Raw genomic sequence first — 27,733 nt, 5'->3', positions numbered from 1 at the left:
GATAAAATGAAAATTTCTGCTTCCAAGACACAAACCACGGTTATGACAGGATATTTATAAGGTGTAAACGACCGACACCCACTGATAAGAATGCATCGGTAAAAAACTGTAACAGGGGTCGTCTCAAAAACAAGGGCTTGTAAAGCAAGCAATAGTACTATGACCACGTTAGTGACCATATAAGGCGACTATGCTTGTCGTTAGAGGCGACTAAAGGGTGACCAGGCTCGCTGACTTGGTTGATGAATGTCATCGCATCCCAATTGTGTGCTCGATGCTCATGATGTCACTCACTGGATGGCCTGATCCAGTTGCTTTTTATATGTCAACGTGACTAATACGCTCTAAAAGTGGGGAAGTTTACACCCCTGCAACACACACACACGCACGCGCACGCACGCGCACGCACACGCACGCACGCACACACACACACACACACACACACACACACACACACACGTACACACACACACACACACGTACACACACACACCTCATCTGCACCGGTGTCTATGCATTAGAAGTACGATGAGTGCGGAATCCCATCCAGAAAGTGTTCTCGATAATGTCTGCACCGCTGTTAATTTGGTTGTTAGGGGGGACAGCAAACCAAGCACTGCTGACTTCTTATAAAGTACTCGAGCGTTTCTCGGCAGTTTTAGTTGTCAGAATAAAGCGTAGCACCAAGTACATTTAGAAATCAGACCTAAACTCCAGACACTAGCTTTAAATTCTCACACCACGATTATAAATAGCACAATAGGTGGCATTTAGAAGTTGGTATGATGACCAAGGGAGATTGTTGTATGGATGTACAACTTCATTATTATACAATGGCTTCGACATAGACACCGTTGTCACATCACTTGCTTGATAACGGTGTTAATATCTACCCCGAAAAGTCGCTGTAATTGTAATATAGAAGTTGTATGCCCATACAACAATCCCCCTTGTATGTTAAATTAATCCTCGCAATGTAGATGTGAAATTAACGCACTTGCGTTAGAATTATCGCAATACCTTCAAGATGCGAATCTCGATGCCATGGGTTTAGGTTACCATGAGGTGAGTTCAATAGGGGTTCGCAGCAAGGAGATAACACTTTATTTTTGAGGCGATGCTTGCTTATAATGTGTCTTAAAAGCCTAAATAAGCTTTTACGGTGAAATCCATTTTCTTGATTACGCATTGTTATCTATGAAATTACCAATCTCATTAAAATCGCTAAACAAAGATCTGAGGACATCCCATTACGGGTCACGCCAGAACGACCTTTCATCCAACCCATCAGAGCGTCGCTTACCAGATCATGAAAGTGATGGACGGAATGTGTTTTCTAATCATGCAACCTCGTAAAAATTAACAGAGGGTATTCCGAACGACAGTTACGTTGTCTTTTTTATTATATGCATACAATCTAGGCCATCTATAAGCCATTCCAGAATGTTCTTGTATAAGTTTTAAATTTATAAATCGAGAATACGTCAAAATATGTTTCGAAGCGTAGTCGCCAGTTTGAAACTTGTGTCGTAAAGCTCGAGAAAGCTACCTTCTGATTGGCTAATGTCGATCTCTTGTCAGTCATTTCATTGGTCGGAAAGATTCCGGGGTAGAATAAGTCTTTAGCAACCCATGCTTACCGTAAAAGGTGACTATGCTTGTCGTAAAAGGCGACTAACGGGATCGGGTGGTCAGGCTCGCTGACTTGGTAACAGATAGACAATCTAATGCATTTGGATACCGTTTCATACGGGTCGACACCTTTTCAAAACCTTTTTCTTGTAATATAGGTACGCCAGTAAGTAAATAATAATATTTATCTGCTCCTGCTAAAATCACGAACAAAACTTTAAATTAACAATGGAGAAAACAAGGAGATACGACAAAAATACTTTGCTGTGGTCTTTGTAAAAAATAAAATCCGTTTTAAAATTAATCTTTAGACTGAATGTTGGGAGATACACATGTTGGGCCAGGCAACAGATAGCCAGGCAATATATACTGCCTGACAAAGGAAAATATACATCCATATTTGATGGTAGCGAAAAGTGAACAAACAAGAAATGGTTATTCGATGGTGATGTACTTGATACGGGTATCTAATTCTTTATTCATGTACATGTGTAGGCCAGCGGCCCATGGTACAATATTCGGTCCATCATTAACATTTATAGGCTTAGTGTTTGGAGTCTAACATTCATAGCATGGTATATAAAAGTTGCAACATTTCTAATTACAGTTTCATTGTTTACCGCCATAAGCATATTGAATTTAGCAAGAGTAGGATGTACAAAATACTTCTGTGGTAAATACTGAAGACGAAGTTCATCATAAGCGTTACAAATTAATGAAAAATGATATTCATTCTCGACATATCTTTGGTTGCAACTATTGCACAATCTCTGCTCTCGTGGAGGATACGGGTATCATAGTTGTGTCTTGGACCATGGGTGTACCGTGTTTCGTGAAGATCCGGGGTAGAATAGGTCTTCAGCAACCCATGCTTGTCGTAAGAGGCGACTAACGGGATCGGGTGGTCAGACTCGCTGACTTGGTTGATGCATGTTATCGTATCCCAATTGTGTGGATCGATGCTCATGATGTCAATCACTGGATTGTCTGTTCCATACTCGATTATGTACAGACCGACGTCATATAGCTGGAATATTGTTGAGTTCGGTGTGAAAAAACAAACAAACAAACAAACACACAAACAGTGTTTCGGCTACTGGTTTCATCCTAGTGACGGTTTGATAACGTTTGTAATTGTGTGGTCAAATCCTATTTTCAAGTGTATACTTTGTTTTACCCTGCTGTCTATGTGTGGTTACCTGCGATCGTGTTACCAGTTATCGATGCAGGTTGTGTTTGAACAGCGCCGCAGGTGAGGTGTTCTACTTTCAGGTGTATTGAGCAATACTGGGGCGTCTACTTGTCCTGTATATCAACCCTTATCGCAGTTCATACCCCTGACCATGAGTAACAACTGACGGGTGATTTTTTTCCTCTACAGTCACGTGTCGACAAAGAAGGAAATATTATCCATAGCGACCTGTCGTCACAGAGTGCGTTTTGGTTGTAAATTTATTTTTTTAAAACTTTTTATTCAGTTTAAAATTCAAACTAAGAAGACAAATATTTTTTGCTTCTCTGAACTAACTGAAAGCAGTTTGACTTAGTAACCTGGCGAAACAATATGTCACATGACTGGTCAACAGCTTTACTTTGTACATGCAAACCAACCTATTTGCAGTATGAACCAATACATAGCCTTAAAACTGCCCAGTGAAGTGTTGATACCACCCCTAAGTAAACAAGGTGACGATGAGCTAACTTTATCGTTTGTACGAAGGTGAAGGTTATTCACCTCATGTGACTACTGCATTCTGTAATTCGTCATAGAGCACGCTTGGTACCTGTATATAATAAAAAAAAGATGTTGGTTTAGCTTCACAGAAGGATGTGAACCACAGTTGGGGATCAGGACGCCACTTCACCCAAGCCGACACCATGGGATTCTTGAGCCAGCTTGGGTTGCTGATGTGGAAAAATTCCCTCCTGCAAAGAAGGAAAAAATGTGTGACGTTGTTTGAGATCTCTATGCCTTTGTTCTTTGCCGTGTTGTTCCTTCTCCTGAGATTCAACATTAAGATAACACCAAAGAATGAGGCCACACTCTATGACGACTTCCCCGTGACGACGAATGGAACTGTCTTTGACTTGAAAGGAACGGATTCAGGAAATATTATACTGTACACGCCAAACACAACATTACTCAACAATCTGATGGCTCAAGTGGAGACCGACATGGGTGTAAAACTGGCAAATGGTAAGTCTCAGTTAGGATTCAAAGAATTGCCGCGCTTTGAAAATGTCGTTACTCTGAGTTTCTTTACTTCTGACGTTTTTACTAATCTAGTTTCCATGGCAACCACTATTTTGGTGACCACACCCAAACAGGTATTTGGACGGATTGGACGTTTTCATCTGCACATGTAGTTCGCAAACCTTTTGTGTACTTGGTTTAGATGTGTAATAATTCACGATCATTTTATTCATCCTGGTTGGTTTTTTTCTTTAAAACACACCGTCCACCCCACCCGGAATATCACAAAATAAAGAAAATACGCACATGTGTTTCTTAATATATTATGAAAAAAGAATACAGTGTAAGGGCTGGTTGTATTGATGAGGTTATGTCGTATTGAGATGTAACATTATAACATAATGATAAATAATATGCGGGTATTTACCCATTTTCTTAATATGTAGTCAATATGGTATTGATAGAAACCCCCCTGTCTTGATTCCAACAATGCCTAGTATATTCTAAAAAACATGTTGCTTATTGGTGTTTAATTGTTGGTTTGGAAGATTATAAATTTTTGTTCTCACAATATGATTTTATTACTTTAAGGCTTTATCTTAATTTCAATTCTCTAGGCATACCTAAATTGTAAAAATGGGTCGACAGTATAATATTAATCGAACTTTTAGATTTTGTCCATTTTATATGGTATAAATAGTAGAATCAGAATACCTCTTTTGCCTCAAATGTCCATTTAAGTGATAGTATTTTGCCAAAGTATTATTGTGTCCATCCAAACCAGCAAAAACATAAAATGCTATTCTCCAGTCCACCGATATTATTTGTTTCTATTTTGTATGACATTGTTTACGGATTTAACAAAATATTAGAGGCGGTGGTCGAAATAAAATTATGAAAAACAAAACTAACAAACAACATACATTTAAAAAGTCATTGAATAGTATAGTCGGCAGTTAAAAAAACAATAAATTACATGACCAATTCTACAGCTGTCTACAACATCGATACCGGAACCAGTAAGCAACGTTGACGGTAGCAGTCTTTATCCCGCGAAAAATACTATTTTTGCGAAATAATCTAACTAGGTCGGATTAAAATGTATTTGTCATTTTATTCCACATTTTTTTTAACTTGAGGGTCTGTGGATCCTTAATGTTGTAAAAAACAAATAACAGTGGTCAATTTAATGAGACTCTGATCTGACCTGAGGTGGCCTAATAGAATCAAGGATGTATATTGCGCACAACATAATGACGTACTTCGTAACAACGCGACATTTTGACGACATGTACAAAATCTCTCAACAATCTACTGTTAACATTTCCCTCTTATAATAAATACAATACTATCGGTGACATAACATCACCTTGCTTAAAAATACCTGTATGGAAATAATCTTATATACATTAATTAATCTTCACGCAAGATTTCACAACTTCTTTCATACACTTTACCTAGCACACCTTGTATGAAAATATAATTTCTGCCAATACTACCAAATGCTTTTGATAGACAGACATATTTGATGTCAGTATTCGCGTCTAACGGCTCATATTACAATAAGTTCTGTATGTGTGAAGATGGCGTAAAGAACCAAGTGATACTAACATTAATATCTAGGGGTTTCCACAACAACTGGTATGTTCCTAAGTTTTACGACATTTTGTTAGTAAACGACCACATCAGACTCGTGCTGTCGGTACACTTCAGTAATCGCAGAAAATATTCCCCCGATGGATTATACCAACTATTTGGAGGGAAAATACTTTTCGTATCGTTTACATACCACTTAATAACCATCTTCTACAATTCAACAGTATAAACATAGTCCATAACAAAATGTGCATGTATTATGCCCCCCTGTTTCAAAAGGCATTCTAAATTAAGCAAATACATATCTATAAGTTGAATATCCGATGAAAAGTATCCTTCACCATTAATTATTAGTCGTTAAACAAACAAACAAGCAATAATTTCAATTGGGCACAATAATGCCGTTTTTATGTTACAAAGCCAATACTGCATGAAGCAGTCATATACTCGCTGTTTAATAAGAGAAATTAACATATTCACATCACCAAGATCTGTGTTATTTGCAACACTCCCATCCCATGTTGGGACAAATATTTCTAATACAACGCGCCCATGTTACTGTTTGACCAGGGTCATCGAGTGGCGAAAGTTTAACATAGGACCGATTGGGTAATCTATGTATTACATCTCAATGTTTTATTCTACACCAATATTTAAGACTAAATTAGATTCCCCCCAAGCAGGGATCTAACTTTTAAAATTTGACAGTTAGATCCCTAAGAGCGCAGCCCGCAGAGTCTAACTGTCAAATTTTAAAAGTTTGATCCCGGCTTGAAGGGAACTAATTTATTTAAACCATGTCCAACATTTATAACACCTAAAATGCTTAAAAAACATTGTTTTGTTTAAGGTATTTTGAAAGATATTCAGGAACTCTATGCTCAACTGTGAGAAAACTGTGTGAGTCGGCCCTGCGTGAAGCACGTGAAATGTGTTCCCCGAGCCTTTCGCACGTGCACCTCGCACTTTGCCGATGTGGGTTATGAAATGCATGTCCCGGGGCAAGTATACCATTAGTTTTGGACCAACTCGAGCACATTTATCAATCAACTAAATATTACTTGCCCATGTTGATGGGCCTATTATGAGCAAATATAGCCCTGATCAAGATAATAGTAATTTCTTTTCTGTCTGTTCGTTTCGTTGAACGAAAAGCTTCAAAATCACAAGTAATGTACAAATACTAGAATGCATAGAGTAACATACTGTATAAAAATTGCATAATACACATTTCTCAGTTCATAATGGGATAAGCAATTGGTACTGATTTTAATTTCACACCCTTTCTCCCATGTCGCCGTGGCAGAAGACTACATTCGTTAGCCTTCCGTGCGGACTTCGCGGGTTCCAATCCCGCTGGCGACAATGGTTTTTCATGAAATTGTTCTATCATCAAGACAAATGATAGGGGAAAAAGAACTTTCGTCATTGCCAACAGGTGTTTAACTAACAATTAAGTTAGTTAGACCACGGTCAAAGACAAAGGAGCCATGGTTTAATTGGTTTTAACATAGACATAATACTTGTAGGGGAACTCTTCCACATTCACCAAGCGTCATTAAAGTGATAGAATATTTCTGCAAAAAAATATTCTGTACACTTTCGATTATTTACGCACAATGTTTGGTTCCCCATATTCCTGAGGCATAGCACGGCATTGAGGTGGGGTGAGGTAAGGTGAAATGGGGTTTAACGTCGCGTCCAAGATTATTGCACTTATGCAGCGACGTGCATCTGTGTGTCTGTGGCTACTTGTACTAGTCCGGACTGATGCCGATTTATAGTGCTAGCACACTGAGATACCATGCCGCAGTTTAACACGAATACCCGACTCAGACTCCCAGCCGACCAGTCCTTGTTTTATCCCCTTAATACCGAGCGCAGGACTGGGTAACAACAAGTACCATCTTTTAACGACTTTTGGTATGACGCGGCCAGGGATCGAACGCTGAACCTTCCGCTCTCCGGGCGGACGCTCTACCACCAGACCACGGAGGCGGTCCATTGAGGTGATCATTATGTCAAATAACCTAAATGCACCTATGCAAGAATTAAAACCATATGTTTGTTGATAACGGTGCAATGACAATAAATCCTTATTTGCCTTTGCAGGGAGATAATGTGTGTTTCACCATTACAGGCCTGGGGGTAGAAACAACACCCGTATATCTACATGTATAGGAGTTTACAACACCATCCTCTGTCCCCTATAGTACCACTTTTAAAAATGACGAAGTCGACCCATTCTGCAAAAAAATATGTTTTAGTTTTTAATATTTACATTTCCCCGTGTTATCACAAAACATGTCAGGATGTTATCTTCCTCTGTGATGGTATAACGGTTCAACTAAATCTGTAACATCATCCGCAAAGAATATTGCTACACTGTTACGGCGCTCTGATTACCATTCCAACCATTCGTTTCAAATGAAGTAGCTGCGAAAAAGGTAACTGGTTAATGAAAATGAGAGACATTATCGGGCTTACATTACAACCCTGACGGATGATACTGCACTTAAAATACTCAGTTAACCCCTCAAATGTTTTCACCCAAGCAGATAATGAACACTAAAGTGATACACCTGTCAGATAACGAAGAATACATTGATACACCTGTCAGATAATGAAGACTACATTGATACACCTGTCAGATAATGAAGAGTACATTGATACACCTGTCAGATAATGAAGACTACATTGATACACCTGTCAGATAATGAAGACTACATTGATGCACCTGTCAGATAACGAAGAGTACATTGATACACCTGTCAGATAACGAAGAGTACATTGATACACCTGTCAGATAACGAAGAGTACATTGATACACCTGTCAGATAACGAAGAGTACATTGATACACCTGTCAGATAACGAAGAGTACATTGATACACCTGTTAGATAATGAAGAGTACATTGATACACCTGTTAGATAATGAAGAATACATTGATACACCTGTTAGATAATGAAGAATACATTGATATACCTGTCAGATAACGAAGAATACATTGATACAACATACTTGAGGAATGTACCTTTAACATCCATATTTGACTAACTCTGGTATAAGACGTCATAATTCATACAATCAAACGCCTCATTAAAATCAATGCAAAATCAATAAAATCCCCCATTTTTCTTAGACACGTATTCCTGGATCATAGCGTGTGAGGAAAATATACGGTCAATCGTAGGATAATTAGACCTAAGGCCCGCCTGCAATTCTGATATAAACTTATGTTGATAACAAATTATATATGTAGTCTCTTATTTAATGGGATGTTAGCAGTCAGTAATTTACCCAACGTATTGATGAGCACTATACCTCTATAGTTGTCTGTACTTGTCCCCAGATTTATGTAACGGGCAAATACTACTTTTGTCCCACTGATTTGGAAATAGTCCATCGTTGAAGAGTTTATTGAACACTTTTGTGAACACTGGTGTGATATAATGTTTAGTTGATTTCAAACGTTCACTCGGAAGGTAATCTTCTCCAGGTGATTTACAATTATTTTGTCTCGATATACTCCAGTAGAACGCCGTTTTGAACAGTATTCGAGTTATATTACGGTCTGTCAGCTTGATGTCGGAGGAAAGCCTGAAGTGATGCAGAACTCTGACAGTTACCACTTTGGTGAAACCCACGAGTACGGGTATGGTGCTGACGAATCTAGAAACATAAAAGGGCGAACCGGGATTCGAACCCACAATCATAGGTTTCTGGCGTTGTAAAACATATTTTTACTATTTCAATTTTTTTGTTCTACCATTTTCTAAATACATTTGTTATTTATTAATCTCAAAATCAATTTATAACCCTTTAAAGATTTGTATTTCTTGTGTTTCAAGTATTCTAGTTCTGTATCCCAATACATTTTTCTTTACATTTGATTTCCCACAAGGATGACTCGTCATTTTACTTGCAACCGACTGGTATATATTTGAAATATTATTAACATCTACATTTTGAAAATAGATTAATAGCTCGTGCAACATAGGCCAAAAAGGAAAGCAATTAACACAATGTTCACACTGTTTATCAAGTAGCTTCAGATATGTTTATATGAGTATCTTCAAAATAAATTCAAAACAGTTCCAATACAATTTTTTAGGAGATTCGACATTTTGGGTGTCATACATTCTCACCACCCGCTCACCTGTCGGCTCTTACCTATTCTACCCCGATGTCCGGCGAGATACTACAGATAACTGACAGGAGGAGCTTTTACAACTAACTGCCAGACGAGACATTACATTTACCCTAAAACAACACAAAAACTAACAGTTACTTAAAAGAAAGTTGCGTTATTCAGTGACGGTGGTGGGGTTTGCCAGTCCGGAAGAGATGCTTCGTCACTACAAGTACCACCCTGACAACATCTCCTACGCTGCAGAGTTCAACGTCATCTCGACAGCGACGTCGTTGCCGATGTCTCTCCATTATAGCTTGCGCCCCAAAATGGAAGACTGGGAAACAGATTCCGTCACCTCGTTTTCCGGGAGCAACTCCCCCCGGGATGGGGAACCAGGTGAGTCTGATTGAGTGAGTGAGTAGAGTGAGTGAGTGAGTGAGTGAGGTTCGACGCCGCTTGAGGCAATATTTGAGCAATATCACGGCGGGGGACACCGGAAAATGGGCTTCACACATTGTACCCATGTGGGGAATAGAACCCGGGTCATCGGCGTGACAAGGCAACGCTTTAACCACTAGGCTACCCCACAGCCCCAGGTGAGTCTTGAAGGATTGACTGTGAGAGAGGCGGGGGTGGGTAGTCTGGATGTTTGTTTTTGTTTGTTTGTTTGTTCTTTAACGCCGCACTCAGCAATATTTCAGATATATGACGGCGGTCTGTAAAAAGTAGAATCTGGACCAGACAATCCAATGATTGATATCATTAGCATCGATCCGAACAATTGGGATACGATGACATGCATCAACCAAGTCAGCGAGTCTGACCACTCGATCCCGTTAATCGCCTCTTACAACAAGCATAGTCGCCTGTTACGGCAAGCATGGGTTGCTGAAGACCTATTCTACCCGGGATCTTCACGGGCCGGTGCGCATGTTAATGACGTACTACAGAATGGCTATGGGCTAGCATGATACAGTCAAAGCAGCAAGGAGACAGCATCAGTGAGGAAGCCTTAGAGGCTGTAGTGAGAGTGTTGGGTTTAACGCCGCTTTGTACCGTATTTTATATTTATTTGACGACACGTCAGTTTCTTTGAGTTGGTTGGTTGGTTCTTTAACGCCGCACTCAGCAATATTCCAGCTATATGACGGCGGTCTGTAAGTTATCGAGTCTGGACCAGACAATCCAGTGATTGATATCATGAGCATAGATCCACGCAATTGAGATCGATGACATGCATCAACCAAGTCAGCTAGCCTGACCACCTGATCCCGTTAGTCTCCTTTTACGACAAGCATGGGTTGCTGAAGACCTATTCTACCCCGGAATCTTCACGGGTGCAGTTTCTTTGAGAGTTCTGGATCGTGAACAGTAAGCATTCCGATGTAACCCATGAGCACGTTGGGCGATGCTGACACTCAAGCATCCAAATGGGTGCCAGTGAGGCCATCGAACCCGCGAACAGAGGGTCAAGGTGAGTTGCGGTGTCTTAGACCACTGTGCCACCACTGTGTCAGCGTCCTGCAACACATTACAATATAAAACAGTAAGTGTAATAGAACAGGTTCAGTGTAAATACTGACCAGTTCAAATGTGTAACATTTAACCAGTCAACTTCATCATTGTTTGATGGGTTTGTTCAGGTTTTATAAAAAAACAAACTATGTTCGTTGGATACGCTGGATGCACTGAAACAAATTATAACAAACAGATGGACAAACCGATGGTAACGTGTCTGTACCCAATTGTTTCCCAGATTATCGATCAAGAGGGTTCCTCTTTCTGCAAAGAACAATCGACGAAGCCGTCATCAAAGAGTGGAACGCCAGCGCCTCAGATCTGCTCGATAACCTTGACCTTCGCCTCCAGCGCATGCCCTTCCCGCCGTATAGAGAGGACGGGATGGCGACATTGCTGCAGATCTTGTTTCCCGTCCTTCTTATGATGAGTTTCATCCTCATGGCCATCCAGACCACTAAAGGAGTTGTGTATGAAAAGGAAAGAAAACTGAAGGTAACAGAGTAAATGAGTCTTATAAAAAAGAAGCAACATCTCAATTTTAAGATCTCAGTATATGCGTACGGTGTTACGCCGGTTTCAACAATAGTTTAACAATATACCAGGGTCAAAGGTGTAGCGATCTCCTTTTATGGGTGCTTTCGCGAAAGGCTTGAAGATTTTATTGCTTTGTCACTTAAATGTTTGGATTCGAAACCTAGATCATAGACTTCTCAGACGAGGCCAACGGTAGCCCTGTCATTATGTAGACGCCGTACAGCTATAGAAGCTACAGGAGCAGTTGGTTAAAGGAAATGGTAAACTCAACGTCTGGGCGGTCACCATTTCAGAGCCAGGCTATGGGCTAGATAAAAGCGGACTGGGTTTCTTGTGTAAAACTGTTCGACAAGACCGTTTAATCTCCTTACTGGGGAACCAGTTTGTAGCGTCTTTATTTAAACCTCCTCTGAAAATCAGCTTGGGCAAAAGTCATGTTTAAATATTAGAAAAACTCTGCCTGGAAACTTCTAAAATAAACCTTTTTGACAATTTTATCTTAAGTCCCAAGCAAGCAATTTTTGAACTGAACTGTCTGTTCTCATTCATATGAACGCATCTAATAATGTTCATACCGATTTCTAAAGTTTCGATCTATTCCTAAAATGTATAGAACCTGTTCCGAAAGGGGCCCATTGTGTGAGTGGCGGGAGCTACAGGTATAACAGGCCATGCTTGCCTTTTTTGCGAAAATTTGGTGTCATCACAGATTTTGGCATATTCATTCATCTAATGTTCATCACTTTTTTGCTCCTTACAGTTTCGCCAGATATTACTTATTGAAACTGATTATCATGTTTTATTTTTTATTTTTCTATCTCGCCCTTTAACGCCAGGAATCCATGAAGTTGATGGGATTGAGTGCTGCTGCTCATTGGGCGTCTTGGTTTCTAACCATCTTCATTTACATCCTGATCTTCTCGGTCATTTTCACCGTGGCCTGCGGTGTCAACATCAGTGGCAATGGCGCCGTACTGGCAAACTCCGACCCGTCTGTCCTGATTGTGTTTCTTATCTGCTACGGAGTGGCCATTATATCGTTCTGCTTCATGATTAGTACCTTCACAAACAGAGGTGAGTCACCAATATTCTTGCCAAGTACTCATGTAAATAACCTAGTACTAATTAAGGCCAACAAGTGGTTAACGGCATGACCAGCAACACACGCTGGATAGGCATAAACATAATCACACAATCACGTATTGTTTCCATTGGATATTTCGGAGAGTGAGTGAGTTGGGTTTAACGCCGCTTTTAACAGTATTCCAGTTCTATCACTGCCGAAGTGATGCAGGTCTCAGACGTTTACCACTTCGGTGAAAGCCACGAGTACGGGTATGGTGCTGACAAACCTAGAAACATAATCGGGGTGAACCGGGATTCGAACCCACAATCATAGGTTTCTGGCGTGCCTAAGGGACGCAACTCTGCACAGCGAATCGCTGCGCCTTAGACGACTGGGCCACCCGTGCCCCCGATACGTGGGAGAAAACCCCAAAGTAATGCAGAGTTGTTTACAAGCTAGGTCGAACCAACAAGCATGTGGGTTGACAAACATAACATCATACATAGAGAGAATCCTTACCCGATACTGCGATCTTAAGATTCTGGCGCGTCCATTGCGGATCCTTAGTGCCTCTTGTGCCCCAGGACATTACAAGCTGTCCACCGATCTCGAGGGGGACAAGAGATGATGTACCCCTAATGTTAGGTTATGTTCCCCGATAGTACATCAACCCATGTCCGAATCGGTAAGAATATGAAAAGAAAGGATTATGACTGTTGAAAAAAGAGGGAATTGAGTGCTACAAAATATACATTGTTGCAAGGTGTTTTTTCTTGAAAAAGACAAATTCAGGCTCATGAGTTTAAAAAAATAAATCTGTTTTTGTAGCTGTAGCTGTAGCTGTAGCTGTTGCTGCAGCGGGGGAAAAACAACTAATCTCTATAAAAAAATCAAGGCCCCATCCCCAGAATATCAAATGGCCGGTGTCTTAGCAGACGACAGAAAACAAACCTAGAGTTTCTTCCCTGAAATCGATTTCATTCGGAAAATATCGTAAATATCCGGAGAATAGCCTTTTACATCATTTATTTTAGATACAAAATTGCGGTTGGTATGCTGCAAATGTAAGCCAACAGTTCGGCAATTCGAGAAGGATACATACAAAATGTTTCTTCCATGTTAGCAGGGTACGTTGAAAATGACAAAAGGTCAGCCAATTAGAAACCGGCATTTATATGTAAGGTAAGATAAAATAAGTTTACAAGTGTCATCTCAATACAAAATGCCAATGACATGTGTGTTTTTTTATATAAAAGAATACAACAGTTCGGCATTTAATCACTTCGTTTATTAGGGATGAATTGATATTCTGGGAAAGTGGTGGGGGTTGGGGGTTGGGGGTTGGGAGATGCCTGGGATGTTATCGAAAAGGTAAGATAAAATAAGTTTAGAAGTGTCATCTAAATACAAAATGTCAATCACATGTGGTTATTTAATGTACAAATAACAAGTCAATGTAATTTGTTTGAAATGTATAAACGTATTTCATCATCATTTCAGTCAGTTATAATAAATCAATTTCCTATTCCTTCCAGCCAATATTGCTTCAGCAGTGTCTGCAATCATCTACTTCATCACGTACTGCCCATACTTCTACCTTCAAACCATCTACACCGACATGACTCGCCCACAGAAGCTGTCGTCATGTCTACTGTTTAACATTGCGATGGGCATGGGCGCTAACGTATTTGGGTTATATGAAGGCACTGGTAAGAAGCGTTTCTATGTATTGTAAGAGAATGAGCGAGTGAGGCATGTTGTTTTACGCCGCAATCCGAAATATTTCTGCAGTAGCACGGAAATCTGTAAACAATGGAGTCTTTGTTAAAGTAACGATATGGTTTTACGCCGCTTTTTGCAATATTCAAGCAATATCACGGCGGGGGACACCAGAAATGGGCTTCACGCATTGTACCCATGTCGGGAATCGAACCCGGGTCTTCGGCGTGACGAGCGAACGCTTTAACCACTAGGCTACCCGACCGCCCTTGCTGCATGAGGAGCGGTCCACCTTGTCCTGATCCTTATTTCATGATGTCTTCATTAAAAATGTAATCCTATCTATGCAGATTCTATCACTATTAGGAGCTGATACTTAGCATTTGTCCATAGAATTGTTGCCACAATTGCAATTTAGAGGATGATAATTCTACCGTGCCGTCGTGAAGTGCACAAGATAAAACAGCATGTGATTGTTACAACATTTCGAGAGTAATTCATTTCAGTGAGTTGGGTATTACGCCGCCTTTAGTATTTAAGGGTACCAGATTCCTCGATTAACCTCCGGACCTCGAATAAAAACCAGGGTATCAATTAAACGCCGGACATCGATTTAAAGCCGGGTAGTTGTTATGAACGGAATTCTCCCCATAATCTTTGCGGGGGTGAGAGTGTCTGAAAGAAATATACGCCCGGGCATTAAATCGAGGAAATACGGTTTATAAGAGCACTTCGGTGTTTAATGAAACCCATGGGTAAAGTGATGACAAACCGAGGATCATAATCGGCTTCTGGCGCATGTGACGCAGCTCAGCCACAGTCAATCACGGCGACTTAGGTCAGTGTACCACCCATATCCCATCTTTAGAGTGAAAAAGACCCTGAAGACTAATGGTTGAATGGAAAAGTATGCTTCCTCATACAACCGACACATAGGTTCGCCTGTTGATGTTTGTTTCTGTGAACCAGGTGTAGGTGTACAGTGGTCGAATTTCAACCAGCCCGTCTCGGAAAGTGATAACTTCTCCCTGCTGGACGCCATTTTGATGTTGCTAGGCGACACGGCAATCCACCTCCTCATCACCTGGTATGTGGACAATGTGTTGCCGGGGGAGTTTGGTGTGCCCAAACCATTCTATTTCCCCTTCACCGTAAGTACTGTTAGTTTTATTTGTTGATAGTGTGAAAGTGTTGTCGTGTCATACAGAAAAGGTATTTAAAATGATCAAAACATGCACCAGAACTATCCGGATGTCTTCCTAAAATATAATATTAACCGGTTGTAGAAACATGATTTTCGAGCGTCCCTTAAGAAGTGTTGTTGGTCAGGTGAATAAAATATTCAAAGAGTGACATCCCATTGATAGGCTTGAACTTATTTTCGTTCCTCAAATTAGTTAACAGATACCATTAGAAGAAGACAAGAATTATTGTAAGAAATATTTGTTTGGCCTGTCCGCACTCGTCTCATGATCGTCATTGGTGTTCAAACAACTTGCAGGACGTTTGCTTTCCTTATTGTGACGACTGGATGCCCAATTTCCATTTACATCATGTTTCTAAACGTTATGAGTCTTGTTTCCTAGGGAACGTACTGGTGTGGCACCAACCAGGTTAAACCAAAAGATGTCGAAGTGACGAACCAAGACACTACATACTTTGAAAGGGAACCAACAGAAATGCAAGCTGGAATCTCCATAAGAAACCTCAGAAAGGTAATGAGTGAGTGGGTGGGTTGGGTTTAACGCCGCTCTTAACAGTATTCCAGTTATATCGCGGCGTGTTACCTAGATGTGTGAGGAAAGCAAGAAGTGATGCAGGTCTCAGACGTTTACCACTTTGGTGAAACCCACGAGCACGGGTATGGTGCTGACAAACCTAGAAACATAATCGGGGCGAACCGGGATTTGAACCCACAATAATAGGTTTCTGGCGTGCCCAAGGGACGCAACATCTACCCCGAAAGGTAATGTCAGGCATAGGTGTGTTTCATTCTAATTCATTCGTGACCACTCGTTTCTTTAAAAAAAACGCCATCCAGTTAATACGAGTTAGTCAAGAAGGGTTCGAATCCAATGGGTGGAACTATCACAAATGTCATTGCTATTGCAGGTGTTTGGTAGTGGCTCAAGAAAAAAGGTAGCTGTCGACGGAATGAGTCTTAATATGTTCGAGGGTCAGATCTCTGTTCTCCTGGGTCACAACGGCGCTGGAAAAACTACAACTATGTCTGTTCTTACAGGTACAGTAAAGATTTATGTTCATTAGGTTACGTTGCTTTAGTGTTCTTAAGTTACACAGTATTAATTACGGGTATATTAGGGATTCATTACGCTTTGTACAGTATATTAGAATACGCCTGTACTGCTACTCAATGCCAATAATTGGTGTGTTGGTTGATGTTGGTGCCGTGGTGACATCTCTACTCTTTCTCCTCAGCAACATTGCACGTGTTTCTTAAACTGACCTCTTCCCGAAAAGCAGAGTAGGTTCAGACTAATCGACAAACTGAATACATCAGGTTCTACTCGAGATACTCTGTATCTAATAAATTTTGTTTGTTTGTTTGTTGATTAACGCCGCACTCAGCAATATTCCAGCTATATGAGGGCGGTATGTAAATAATCGAGTCTGGAACAGACAATACAGTGACTGATATTATTAGCATCGATCTACGCAACTGGGATACGATGAGATGCATCAACCAAGTCAGCGAGCCTGGCCACCTGATCCCGCTAGTCGCCTCTTACGACAAGCATAGTCGCCTTTTGCGGTTGCCGAAGATCTTCATGGGTGTATCTAATACAAATTCCAGATAAGTTAGGTGTGCTGTGCCTGGAAAGTCCAGTTTAATGTCTTTATCATTCAGGATTCATCAGTCCAAACCATTACCATGTCGTATTTACATTACACGGTAAACACCATCACATGGTGCTTCACGACCTTCATCAGTAAACAGTGAGACCCTTTGTTTGATTTTTGAAGGTTTCATCCCTGCATCTGGAGGCACCGCCATTGTGAACGGTTACGACATCAACAACGACATCCAGAGTGTCCGCCAGAGTCTCGGTCTCTGTCCTCAACACAACATCCTGTTTGACACTCTCACCGTACAGGAACACATGGAATTCTTTGCCAACGTAAATATCATCAGACAAAAAGCCTTTCAAATATTCTATCCGCAGCAGTATAATTTGTCTGAATATATGTGATTCCCTTATTAAGCTTACATGTGAACACAGAGCAGTGCGTGATGAACGTCAAAATCGTTTCTTCTCTCTGTGTGATACACTCATATAATATTATGAAATTTCACAACTTTTGAGGTACAATAGAGCATGCACTTTCTACGAAGATTTCACAGAGCGTCTTGATGTGACGTTGTTTGATCAAGGTTACAGCATCCAAGCCTTCGGAAAGCTTTCAAAAACGTTTATGGTAGACATGTGGAGGACATTACCAACTTGGTCAATGGCCAAGATGATGATGGATGCAATTCCCTATTTTGACTTTTACCATATGTTCCCATGTTTCTTAATAAGAACACTTGACATGCCCTTGCATGTTTGTTTTTGGGACGTGTGTCGCCGGTATTACCTAAAGGTAAGTACCACTAAACTCCACGGTATAAGGTACGAGGAACTCCCAAATTGATTGTCAGAGTGGATTTTCACTTTGGTGAAATTCACGAGCACGGCATGGTGCTGACATTATCGAGGTGAATTTGGGATTCGAACCGACGACAAACGGAACGAAAGTCTAAGACCACTTGCCTACCCGTGCCCAATTATCACTCACAACATTACTGTCAGACCTTACGTCAGTTGTCCTTCAATTAGCATTATTCTAAATATGCCTTCCGCTCGTCAATGTTAACTTATTGTTTTCTTTACAGACAGACAGATTGTTTATTTGAGTCTCACCTCACAAAAATATTTACATAGATACATATAACAGTACATATAAGTGACACCCCTTAAGGGTTACGAGAGACTTAAAATATATGAAAGTATATACAGCATACATATATGTAAAAGGGGTATATACAATATACTACCGGACACAAGCCATATAGAATATCTTTTCTTTACAGCTAAAGGGATGCCCGAGAAGTGACAGGGAAGCTGACATCACGGCAATGATCAGCCAAGTCGGCTTGGATTCCAAAAGAAACACACAGTCGCAACACCTGTCTGGAGGACAGAAGAGAAAACTGTCCGTAGGCATTGCTCTCATCGGAGGGTCCAAGGTAAGTTGGGTCAGACAGCATCAGTTGAGTTTAACAATATCAGCTCGGACTTCATGGTATTTACAACAGCAAACGTCTGTATCGCATACGTTTTGTACTATGTGGCATAACTGTTTGTTTTACTTCACTGTTACCCGTGAAGATCCGGGGTAGGATAGGTCTTCAGCAACCCATGCTTGCCGTAAAAAGCGACTATTCTTGTCGTAAAGGCCGACCAACGGGATCGGGTGGTCAGGCTCGCTGACTTGGTTGATGCATGTCATCGTGTCCCAATTGCGTGGATCGTGGTGAACAAAAAACTTCCCATTTTTACACATCCACTTGGATGTGTTATGTTATATTATTCTCTTTATTTCGTGTTCAGATCGTCATCCTGGATGAGCCGACTTCCGGTATGGATCCTGCAGCCAGGAGACAGACATGGGACATCCTTCAGAGGAACAGACAGGGCCGGACCATGCTGCTGACCACTCACTTCATGGACGAGGCTGACCTTCTGGGTGACCGCATCGCCATCATGGCAGAAGGGGTGGTCAAGTGCTGTGGGACATCGTACTTCCTGAAGAAGCTGTACGGTAATATATCTTGTTATAGTAAGATTGAATGTATTTAGGATTGAAAACTATAAAATAATACTTGATGCTGGAACTACTTTCAGTCTGCATCAATAACAGCAGGGTTCAAGGCCTCAGTAAGCTTTCAAAACGTTTTATAGCAGACATGTGGACATGTGCTACATATTTATGCTGAAAAGGACTCTGGAATTGTTTCAATTATAATACATTGTTTATGTTTTTAATGATCTATGCATCATTTGTATCTCCAGGAGCTGGCTACCACCTGGTGATGGTGAAGGAACCCACCTGTCAGGTGGCATCAGTGACGGCAGTTGTCCAGCAACACGTCCCTACAGCAGTCATGGAGAGTGAGATCAATGCTGAACTCTCCTACCTGCTGCCTGATGACCAGTCAGCCAACTTTGCTGCTCTCTTCACGGAGATTGAAAGACGTAGTCGGGACCTGGGCATTTGCTCCTTCGGGACGACAGCAACCACGATGGAGGAGGTGTTCTTGAAGTAAGTATCATATATAAGAGTTTCACCATATGCAAGCATATTTGGTAATAACTGATTGTCATGATGTGTGCGCTTAGTATTTCCATGTTAAATGGCTTTTAGAAGATACTCCTACTGTGTTTTGAAATTCAAATTGTTTAGTTTTCTAGTATTTTTGTGTGAAACTCATGTTAATTATCGAATTGAATTAGTTAAGGTACCGACCAATATCATATTCTGGATTGTGTATGTGTGTGTGTGTCGGGGGAGGGGGGGGGGGGGGGGGGGGGGGGGGGGGGCATGTCAGGGATTTTGCTTGGAGACTTGATATGTTAACAGTGGCAAAACCAAGTTTTTTTTTAATTACAACCATGAGCCTAAATATTTTCGTTTACATCAAAATACCTTGCAAAAGTGTAATTTTTGTGGCAGACAATTACTTTTTTTTCAAAAGTCAAAAGCATTGTTACCTTTGGAACAATTTTCTGGGACAATTTGGGAGCACGGGTGGCCCAGTCGTCTAAGGCGTCGCGATTCGATGGGCACGCCAGAAACCTAGGATTGTGGGTTCGAATCCCCGTTAGCCCCGATTATGTTTCTAGGTTGGTCAACACCATACCCGTGCCCGCGATATAACTGGAATACTGTTAAAAGCGGCGTTAAACCCAACTCACTCACTGGGACAATTTATTTTTACCCCATAAAATCCAAGCCAGAAAGTTCTCCTTTCATGCAGTAGGGTAGATTAATCTCCCTAAACATTGAACTGATTGAATGCCAATGTTTGATACGACCTCAGAGTTTTACTTCTGTTAATTTGGGAAAGGAACAGAGTCATGAACTCACAATTTGGTTGTCTTAAATAATCAATTGAATTTGGTCAACAGAGTGGATACGGAGCCGTCCAATTCAGAGACGGAACTGAGGGTAACAGCAAAGGTTAGCAACGTGAAAAGTGAAGGCTTCACTAACGCCGCGATGGTAGATGCTGAAGAAGAATCCAACGAGAATGGATTTGGCCTCTCGCACATGGGTTCCTATGGAGCTGTAGGTCATCGAGATCATCAGAAACTGCTAGGTATATGATGTTATGACCTTGATGAATGATAACTGGCAACTGCAAGACAGGAAAGGAGTTATATCTATTTTGTGATCACAAGTAGTCATTCTGGTCATTCGATCATCTATTATAACATAGGGCCAGAATCGTATAGCCGTCGGTTCGAATCCAAGACTTACCACAATTATGTTTCATGGTTCGTCATCACCATATCCGTGCTCATGGGTTTCACTAGGTTGTATTGCTCCTCCAACATATAGCTGACACGCCGTGAGATAACTGAAATACTGAGAGTGTTCGAAGCGATGTTAAGCCAACTCACCTACTCACATTAACAAACTAAATTGCTGCAGCCATCTACAACATCCTCTCTTCTATTTCAGCTTTTAATCGAGGGTTCAAGAAAGTGAAAGGTGTCCAACTGGAGCTATCCCGATTCAGAGGAATGTTTATGAAGAAAATGATCCTGACTCTAAGGAACAAGGTGATGACTATTATACAACTCTTCATCCCAGTTATCTTTGGAATCGCAGTCTTCGCAGCTCTTACTGCCTCAGGTTCAGGCCGGAAGGACGAGGGACCCATCACTCTAGACATGATGCAGTTTAATAAAACCATTGTTCCATACCAAAACGGTAGCCCACCAGTACAGCTAACGACGGATCTTACCAACAACTTTGTCAGCCTTTTCGAAGGAACCTCTAACAAACCCCAATGGGTTGACTTGGACACATACAAGAATATGTCTCATTACTTTTTATCCGAGGTCGGCGATGTGGGGTTGCCTGTTTTTGATGTGAAATATATAATTGCTGCAGAATTTGAATCAAACACTACTGCTCGAGGTCACTACAACGGCCAACCATACCATGCACCACCGATAATATTGTCATCTATTCTGAATGGGATCCTCAGATATTTCACATCCCCCCATCATTCTATAACAACAACCAACTTCCCTTTACCCCAGAACCAGTCTGACAGTTCTCGAACAACTCTTGTCGCTGGAGCCGGTACTGGATTTGGGATTGCCTTCTGCTTGATGTTTGGAATGGCTTTCCTGACATCATCCTTTGTCCATTTCCTCATCAAGGAGAGGCAGGTTGGCTCGAAGCATCTTCAGGTCGTCAGTGGAGTGGGACCTATTGTATTCTGGATGTCCAATTTGGCCTGGGACTTCATCAACTACATCATTCCGTGTCTAGGTCTCCTAATCGTGTTTGCTGCTTTCCAGTCAGAAGCCTATGCCGGGGACGGGAGACTGGGGATCATGTTCCTCATCTTTGTGGTGTACGGCTGGGCCGTACTACCTTTCATGTACGCACTGCAGTATTTATTCAAAGTTCCTGCATCTGGAATGGCCATGATCACCATTCTAAACATCGTTACAGGTATGGCGGAATTTACTTTCGGTCTATAGTTGGTTGGTTTGGTGTCTAGAGCCGCACTCAGCAACATTCCAGCTATGTGACGGCGGTCTGTAAATAATCGTCGATCCACGCAATTTTGGATCGATGACATGCGTCAACCAAGTCAGCGAGCCTGACCACCCGATCCCGTTAGTCGCCTCTTACGACAAGCATAGTCGCCTTTTACGGCAAGCATTGGTTGCTGAAGACCTATTCTACCCGGGATCCTCACGGGTCTTCGGTCTATAGAATACTACCGAACAGTTAAGGTTGTGAAAGCATATTTTGTACAACAATTTAACCAATTTCAAGAGACACCTTATGTAAAAGTATTCTGGTACTGAGTGAGTGAGTGAGTGAGAGAGTTTGGCTTTACGCCGCTTTTAGTAGTAATATAACTGCGACTAACGGGATCGGGTGGTCAGGCTCGCTGACCTGGTTGATGCATGTCATCGTTTACCAATTGTGTGGATCGATGCTCATGATGTCAATCACTGATTTGTGTGACACGCCATTACATAACAGTAATACTGTTCAAACCGGCGTTAATCCCAACTCACTCACTCACTCACTCACCACCTCTCTCTCTCGTTGTGTTGTAGGAATGTTCAGCGTGATGATCACATTCCTCCTGACCATGTTCAGGGCGGGTGCGGTGCTGGGAGTCCTGGACTGGATATTCACGGTCTTGTTACCTCACCACGCTTTCGGCATGACCTTCTTTGAAATGTATATCAACTACAACAACCACGAATTCTGCATCGAACAAAACTACATAGAAGAGTGTGCGCTAGGAACAGTGATGTCTTGCTGCAAAGGTAATTTCAAATTACTTCAAAACGTCCCCGCCAGAGAATTATCTGCCTCGAATATCCGCCCAAACAGATTCCATTGGGCGTGAAAGGCAAAATAGTGCTGGAAATTATATGAAAGGTGATGACACCAGGTGTTCGCGAACAAAGGTAAGCAGGTCCTGCTCTAGCACCCGCCACTCACAAGTCGCCGCCATTTTCACTGTCTCCATGAAACGCACTCTTATAGCTAAGAGTTACTGCAAATCTTGATTCCATCCCCAAAACAAAATTGTCCATTGTTTGAAATCCTTTTCCATGAGTAAAGCTATGACGTTCACCACAATAATAACTAACGCCACAAAAACGAGAATTAGAAATGTTTCTTCTAACGTAAGTGTTTCCGCCATTTAAAAAAAACGTGTTACCGGTGTGGTTGTGTGGATGAAAAGAGGATGTAGCAACTAAATTCAGCTGCAACTTTTGCAGCTGCACTATTAAACCAGGAAGAGTAGCTTCCCTTTGACCGTGGAACACAAATGCAAGGGGAGAAAGACACTGGAATTAGAATAATGTAAGATTACCAAAATAATGCATTTTATTAATTAATAATAAAATTATATATTTGTTACCTAACGCCGCACAACTCCTGCCTTGCGACGGAGGCCTGCACACAATCTGGAGTGTGGATCTTCATCCCTTCAGCCGTACCCTATCTGCTCCAGCACGTAACCAAATACCCAAGTCCCATACATGTACATGTGACCAGTGGGCGGTCGGGTAGCCTAGTGGTTAAAGCGTTCGCTCGTCACGCGAAGACCCGGGCTCGATTCCCGACATGGGTACAATTTGTGAAGCCCATTTCTGGTGTCCCCCGCCGTGATATTGCTGGAATATTGCTAAAAGCGGCGTATAACAATACTCACCCACTCACATGTGACCAGTTCGCGCAAATGCCATTGTTCACTTTCGACTCCGTCTCGGCGTCTGTGTAGAACTGGAGCTCGAGGTTCATGCAGCTGCACTGCTGTTTTCAGTGTCTGTAAAGAAGGACATCACCTGTATGTTTGTTTGTTATGATATATCCCTCGTTCAAGGTTGTTTGATCAAACAATTAATGTTGTGATGCTTAGTAAGACATATAATGGTCATGTTATTTGAAGCCTTGTTGGTGGGAACACAGGAGTCATTATCTAAAAATAGACGCCCTCATGCATATTCATGACCATCTCCACGGGCTCGCGTGTGGAGATGGTCATGAATATGCATGAGGGCGTCTATTTTTAGATACGGACTCCTGTGGTGGGAACAAGTTCAAAATTTTCATGTCGGGCAGTCAGACTTTGGATGACAGTTGTTTCCGTTTGTGAACATTCTACCAATAACAACATCACGGACTGACTTAAGCCACTCCGAAAGACATGTTTATCTTCTCTGTTGGTCTATATTGAGGCATTTTTTTTACATTTGAGTTGTGATCCCAATTATTTGCATTTGCACATGTTTTCGTTGAACGCCGCATTCAGCAATATTCCAGCTATATGACGGCGGTCTGTAAATAATCGAGGCTGGACCAGAAAATCCAATGGCTAACACCATACAGTGTGCGAGCTTAGCCTCAATTTTGTAATTGATATCTTTTCCCGTAAAAACCAAGCCTCGTTCTCAAGTACGACCTACATATAATAAACAAAGTTTGCTAGCAGACGACAGATTCACTCTCTAGTCTCTGTCAACTGGACACACTGGGTATTTACTGAAACAAATATGTACCTTTTCTCCATCAGCTAACAGCAACTGAATTCAAGAAAAGTCATACAAAATATTATTTTACTTACCTTAAATAATCCATTTCTCTCATCATTTCTTCATTGACATTGTTTGCTGTGTGAAGGGTAATACATGTAATTGTTTTCAACACACAAATTCTTTGACAAGGAAATATTATGTCACATATCTTCTTCTGTGGTATCCTTCCAATGTGAATAAGTTCTGGACACTATTCCTGCCTAACCTTGAATTGACTTTATACAATACAATTCCTCAATTATCAAAAAAAATAATTAAATCATTCCACTAAGTTTGATTGTTGTAATTTTTCATAAAATAATATTTGTCTCTTCATCTGAGCTTGAATTATTTTCATCATCACAGTATGTATTGTCAATTGGAGGTACTGTTAGAAATGTTTGTCTGTCCTCAAAATAATCGTCAATTTCCATCAAAGTTTCAATGTGCTGTGAATCAATGATATCAAAATTGGAATCATTATCATATACATTTTCTTCGCGTTCATTTTCATAGTAAGAGATTGTTGAATCTGAGTCATAATTGTTAGTGCTGATAGGTAGTTCTGGTGCAGTAACGGTATTGCAACGTGGACACTTTCCTCCCATGTTATGAGGATTGTCACATTTGGATTTACATGCACATTGTGGAGTACAGGGCTGACACATCTTGCAGCAGCTCCTGCAACGACTACCAAGTCCACATTTACCCTCTTTTGCTTTACATGAACATTTGGATATAGGCAACGGGCGTTTCTTAGTCAACAGTATTCTGTCTTCATCTATATTTTCTTCCCATTTTATTTTGATGTCATTGGGTTTTTTTATCCATCCATATGATAAGCATTTGGTATGATGTTCACTAAAGGATATTGGACTCTGTATAGCTAAAGTGAGGATAAATTCTCCTCTTAATCTATGAAAGTTCAAGGCAGTGTCAGATGGAGGTATTAATTTGTATAAATCTTTTGATCCATGGTTGCTGAAATAGCAGACTCTTCGAACCATCTCAAGCCAATCAGTTTCAATAGTTAACTGAAAATTTGAAGTCAAACAGTTTTTAACTGGGTATCCAAGCCATTCCAATAATGACATCATCTTGGGGCTCATCTTATTTCCAGCAACTTTAAATGAACTGAAGAGAGCAGAAGAACTTGGTTGCATATGTCTATACATACGTGGATACTTGTCAAGATAAGCACAACAGAGAAGTCGCATAAATGCTGCCTTTGAAACAGATACAATGCCCTCATGGGACACTGTTACTAATGGATCATCATGTGGACTTATGAAATCTGAATAGTCAACAAAACAGGATATAAAACGCTGGTATGACATTCCAAAGAAACTGCTGATATAATCTGATCCACTCATGATATATATTGCTAAAAATGATACACAAGCCTGTGTATTTTGAGCCCAAACACCAAGTTGTTGAATCCTATTAACACCGTCATTTATGTGTATATATTCTCTGTCCATTGCAAGTTCAACACACACTAACTTGTCATAAGTACTTGTTAACCTGAGATGTCCAATTTCCATGATTGCCAAACCATACATCCATTTGTCTGTGTCATTGGCAACAATGACAACCTGAGCACAGTCAGACTGTGATGCATAGAACCAAACCCCACAGTTTGCTACGCCTTTGTTATTATCCCGAACTTCAGAAATTGTATGATTTTCAATACAAGCAGGTGATGTTCCCAATGAAGGTGAATCTATGATAATTTTAACTTTAGCTGTCGTATCCTTTGCTTTAGCAATGAACATATCTGTTAAAAAGGATATAAGTCTCTGTTTATAATTTGCATTTTGGAGAGCAGTTACATATTCCGATCCATGAAAAACTCTAGATGTCTTGTTGATTTCATGATCCTGGAAGTTTTGAAAAGAAGTCTTTGTTTTCTGTTTTCTTTCTTCGTGCAAACTCGATCTAACAGGAGGTAGAAAATCTGGTTTGTCAAAAACAATTGTTATTACTGATGCCCCTCTTGAATTCCAAGCTTGCAAACAGTGTGTACCCAATAAAAGATTCCAAGATCGTCATAAGTATTTACATCAGGGGGCGTTGGTTCATGAATGTATTTCAGAAAGTCAATAACTATTTCAGTATGGTTATCTTTGATAATGAATGGTATTTCTGTATGGAACATAGGTAAGAGTTCATCTTTTTTTTGCAATGCATCCTTAAATTTGCTCTTTTGACGCCCTCTTATTTCACCGAATTCATTGCAAAATGACAAAGGATACTCAATAGTTTTTTCAATATAATTTCCAGCTTTTTGCAACTGACAATATGCCCTCTTAAGAAGAAGTGTTACTTGGCCAAGGTTTGATTTCTGTGTTCTGGCTGTGGTCTTTCTGCGAGAGAATGTACGCATCTTTCTACGACACTGGCGGCGTGGAACCTCAGCAGGAGGTTGCAGTACATGTTGTCTGATATAAGTACGCATCCGGGATTGACCTGCTGAACTAATATTCAAGAGATCATGTTTTGTTTCATTGTCAAGATCACTTGCTGCACCTTCTGTAAAAACATTTTTGAGAATTCTTGGTTCATTTGAATTGAATATGTGTAATGCTTTTATGGCAGGATATATGGCTTGAACATAGTCATATCTGTTAGAGCTGGTATACTGTTTCTTCTTCTTAAATATAAATATTATGTCCTGAAGTAGTGACATAATTTTGTCTAAGTATGCCATAAAGTTAGCAAGTGTCACAGTTCTATATTCTGAGGGCCTCGTTGTTAATTCTTTCAGCCTCCTATTAATGATTTGTTCATGGCCCTCATCAAGGGCAACATTGTGAAATGGATTAGCAGTAATGCTAAGGGTCCATTCACCTTGAAGAAAATGATTCCTTATATCTTCAGGAAGCAAAATGACATCTTTCATCGTTTGACATGCTAATTCTTCATATTTGTTATGTGAATATGCAAAAAATAGTTCTGTTATAACTGGCAGACAACTATTTCTC

General features: G+C 40.7%; 1 protein-coding gene across 1 annotated transcript in view; it reads left to right on the top strand.

Annotated features, from left to right (window-relative positions):
- The first annotated feature begins 3,365 nt into the window (after positions 1–3,365).
- LOC124136775 (phospholipid-transporting ATPase ABCA3-like) overlaps positions 3,366–27,733 on the top strand; it is a 35,936-nt gene continuing 11,568 nt past the window's right edge. Inside the window, exons 1-15 of the mRNA XM_048388427.1 lie at positions 3,366–3,829; positions 9,738–9,953; positions 11,314–11,570; positions 12,449–12,686; positions 14,214–14,387; positions 15,367–15,548; positions 15,984–16,112; positions 16,510–16,639; positions 17,383–17,537; positions 18,491–18,646; positions 19,011–19,221; positions 19,473–19,722; positions 20,589–20,779; positions 21,145–22,152; positions 22,773–22,988. Coding sequence (XP_048244384.1) covers positions 3,511–3,829; positions 9,738–9,953; positions 11,314–11,570; positions 12,449–12,686; positions 14,214–14,387; positions 15,367–15,548; positions 15,984–16,112; positions 16,510–16,639; positions 17,383–17,537; positions 18,491–18,646; positions 19,011–19,221; positions 19,473–19,722; positions 20,589–20,779; positions 21,145–22,152; positions 22,773–22,988 — 3,832 coding nt within the window. The 5' untranslated portion in view covers positions 3,366–3,510. The remainder of the gene's footprint in view (positions 3,830–9,737; positions 9,954–11,313; positions 11,571–12,448; positions 12,687–14,213; positions 14,388–15,366; positions 15,549–15,983; positions 16,113–16,509; positions 16,640–17,382; positions 17,538–18,490; positions 18,647–19,010; positions 19,222–19,472; positions 19,723–20,588; positions 20,780–21,144; positions 22,153–22,772; positions 22,989–27,733) is intronic.

Source organism: Haliotis rufescens, unplaced genomic scaffold, assembly GCF_023055435.1.
Source record: "Haliotis rufescens isolate VD_foot unplaced genomic scaffold, xgHalRufe1.0.p SCAF_70, whole genome shotgun sequence".
Lineage (NCBI taxonomy): Eukaryota > Metazoa > Mollusca > Gastropoda > Lepetellida > Haliotidae > Haliotis > Haliotis rufescens.
Note: the sequence above shows the minus strand (reverse complement) of the source record. Positions and strands in the feature narration are given on the sequence as shown.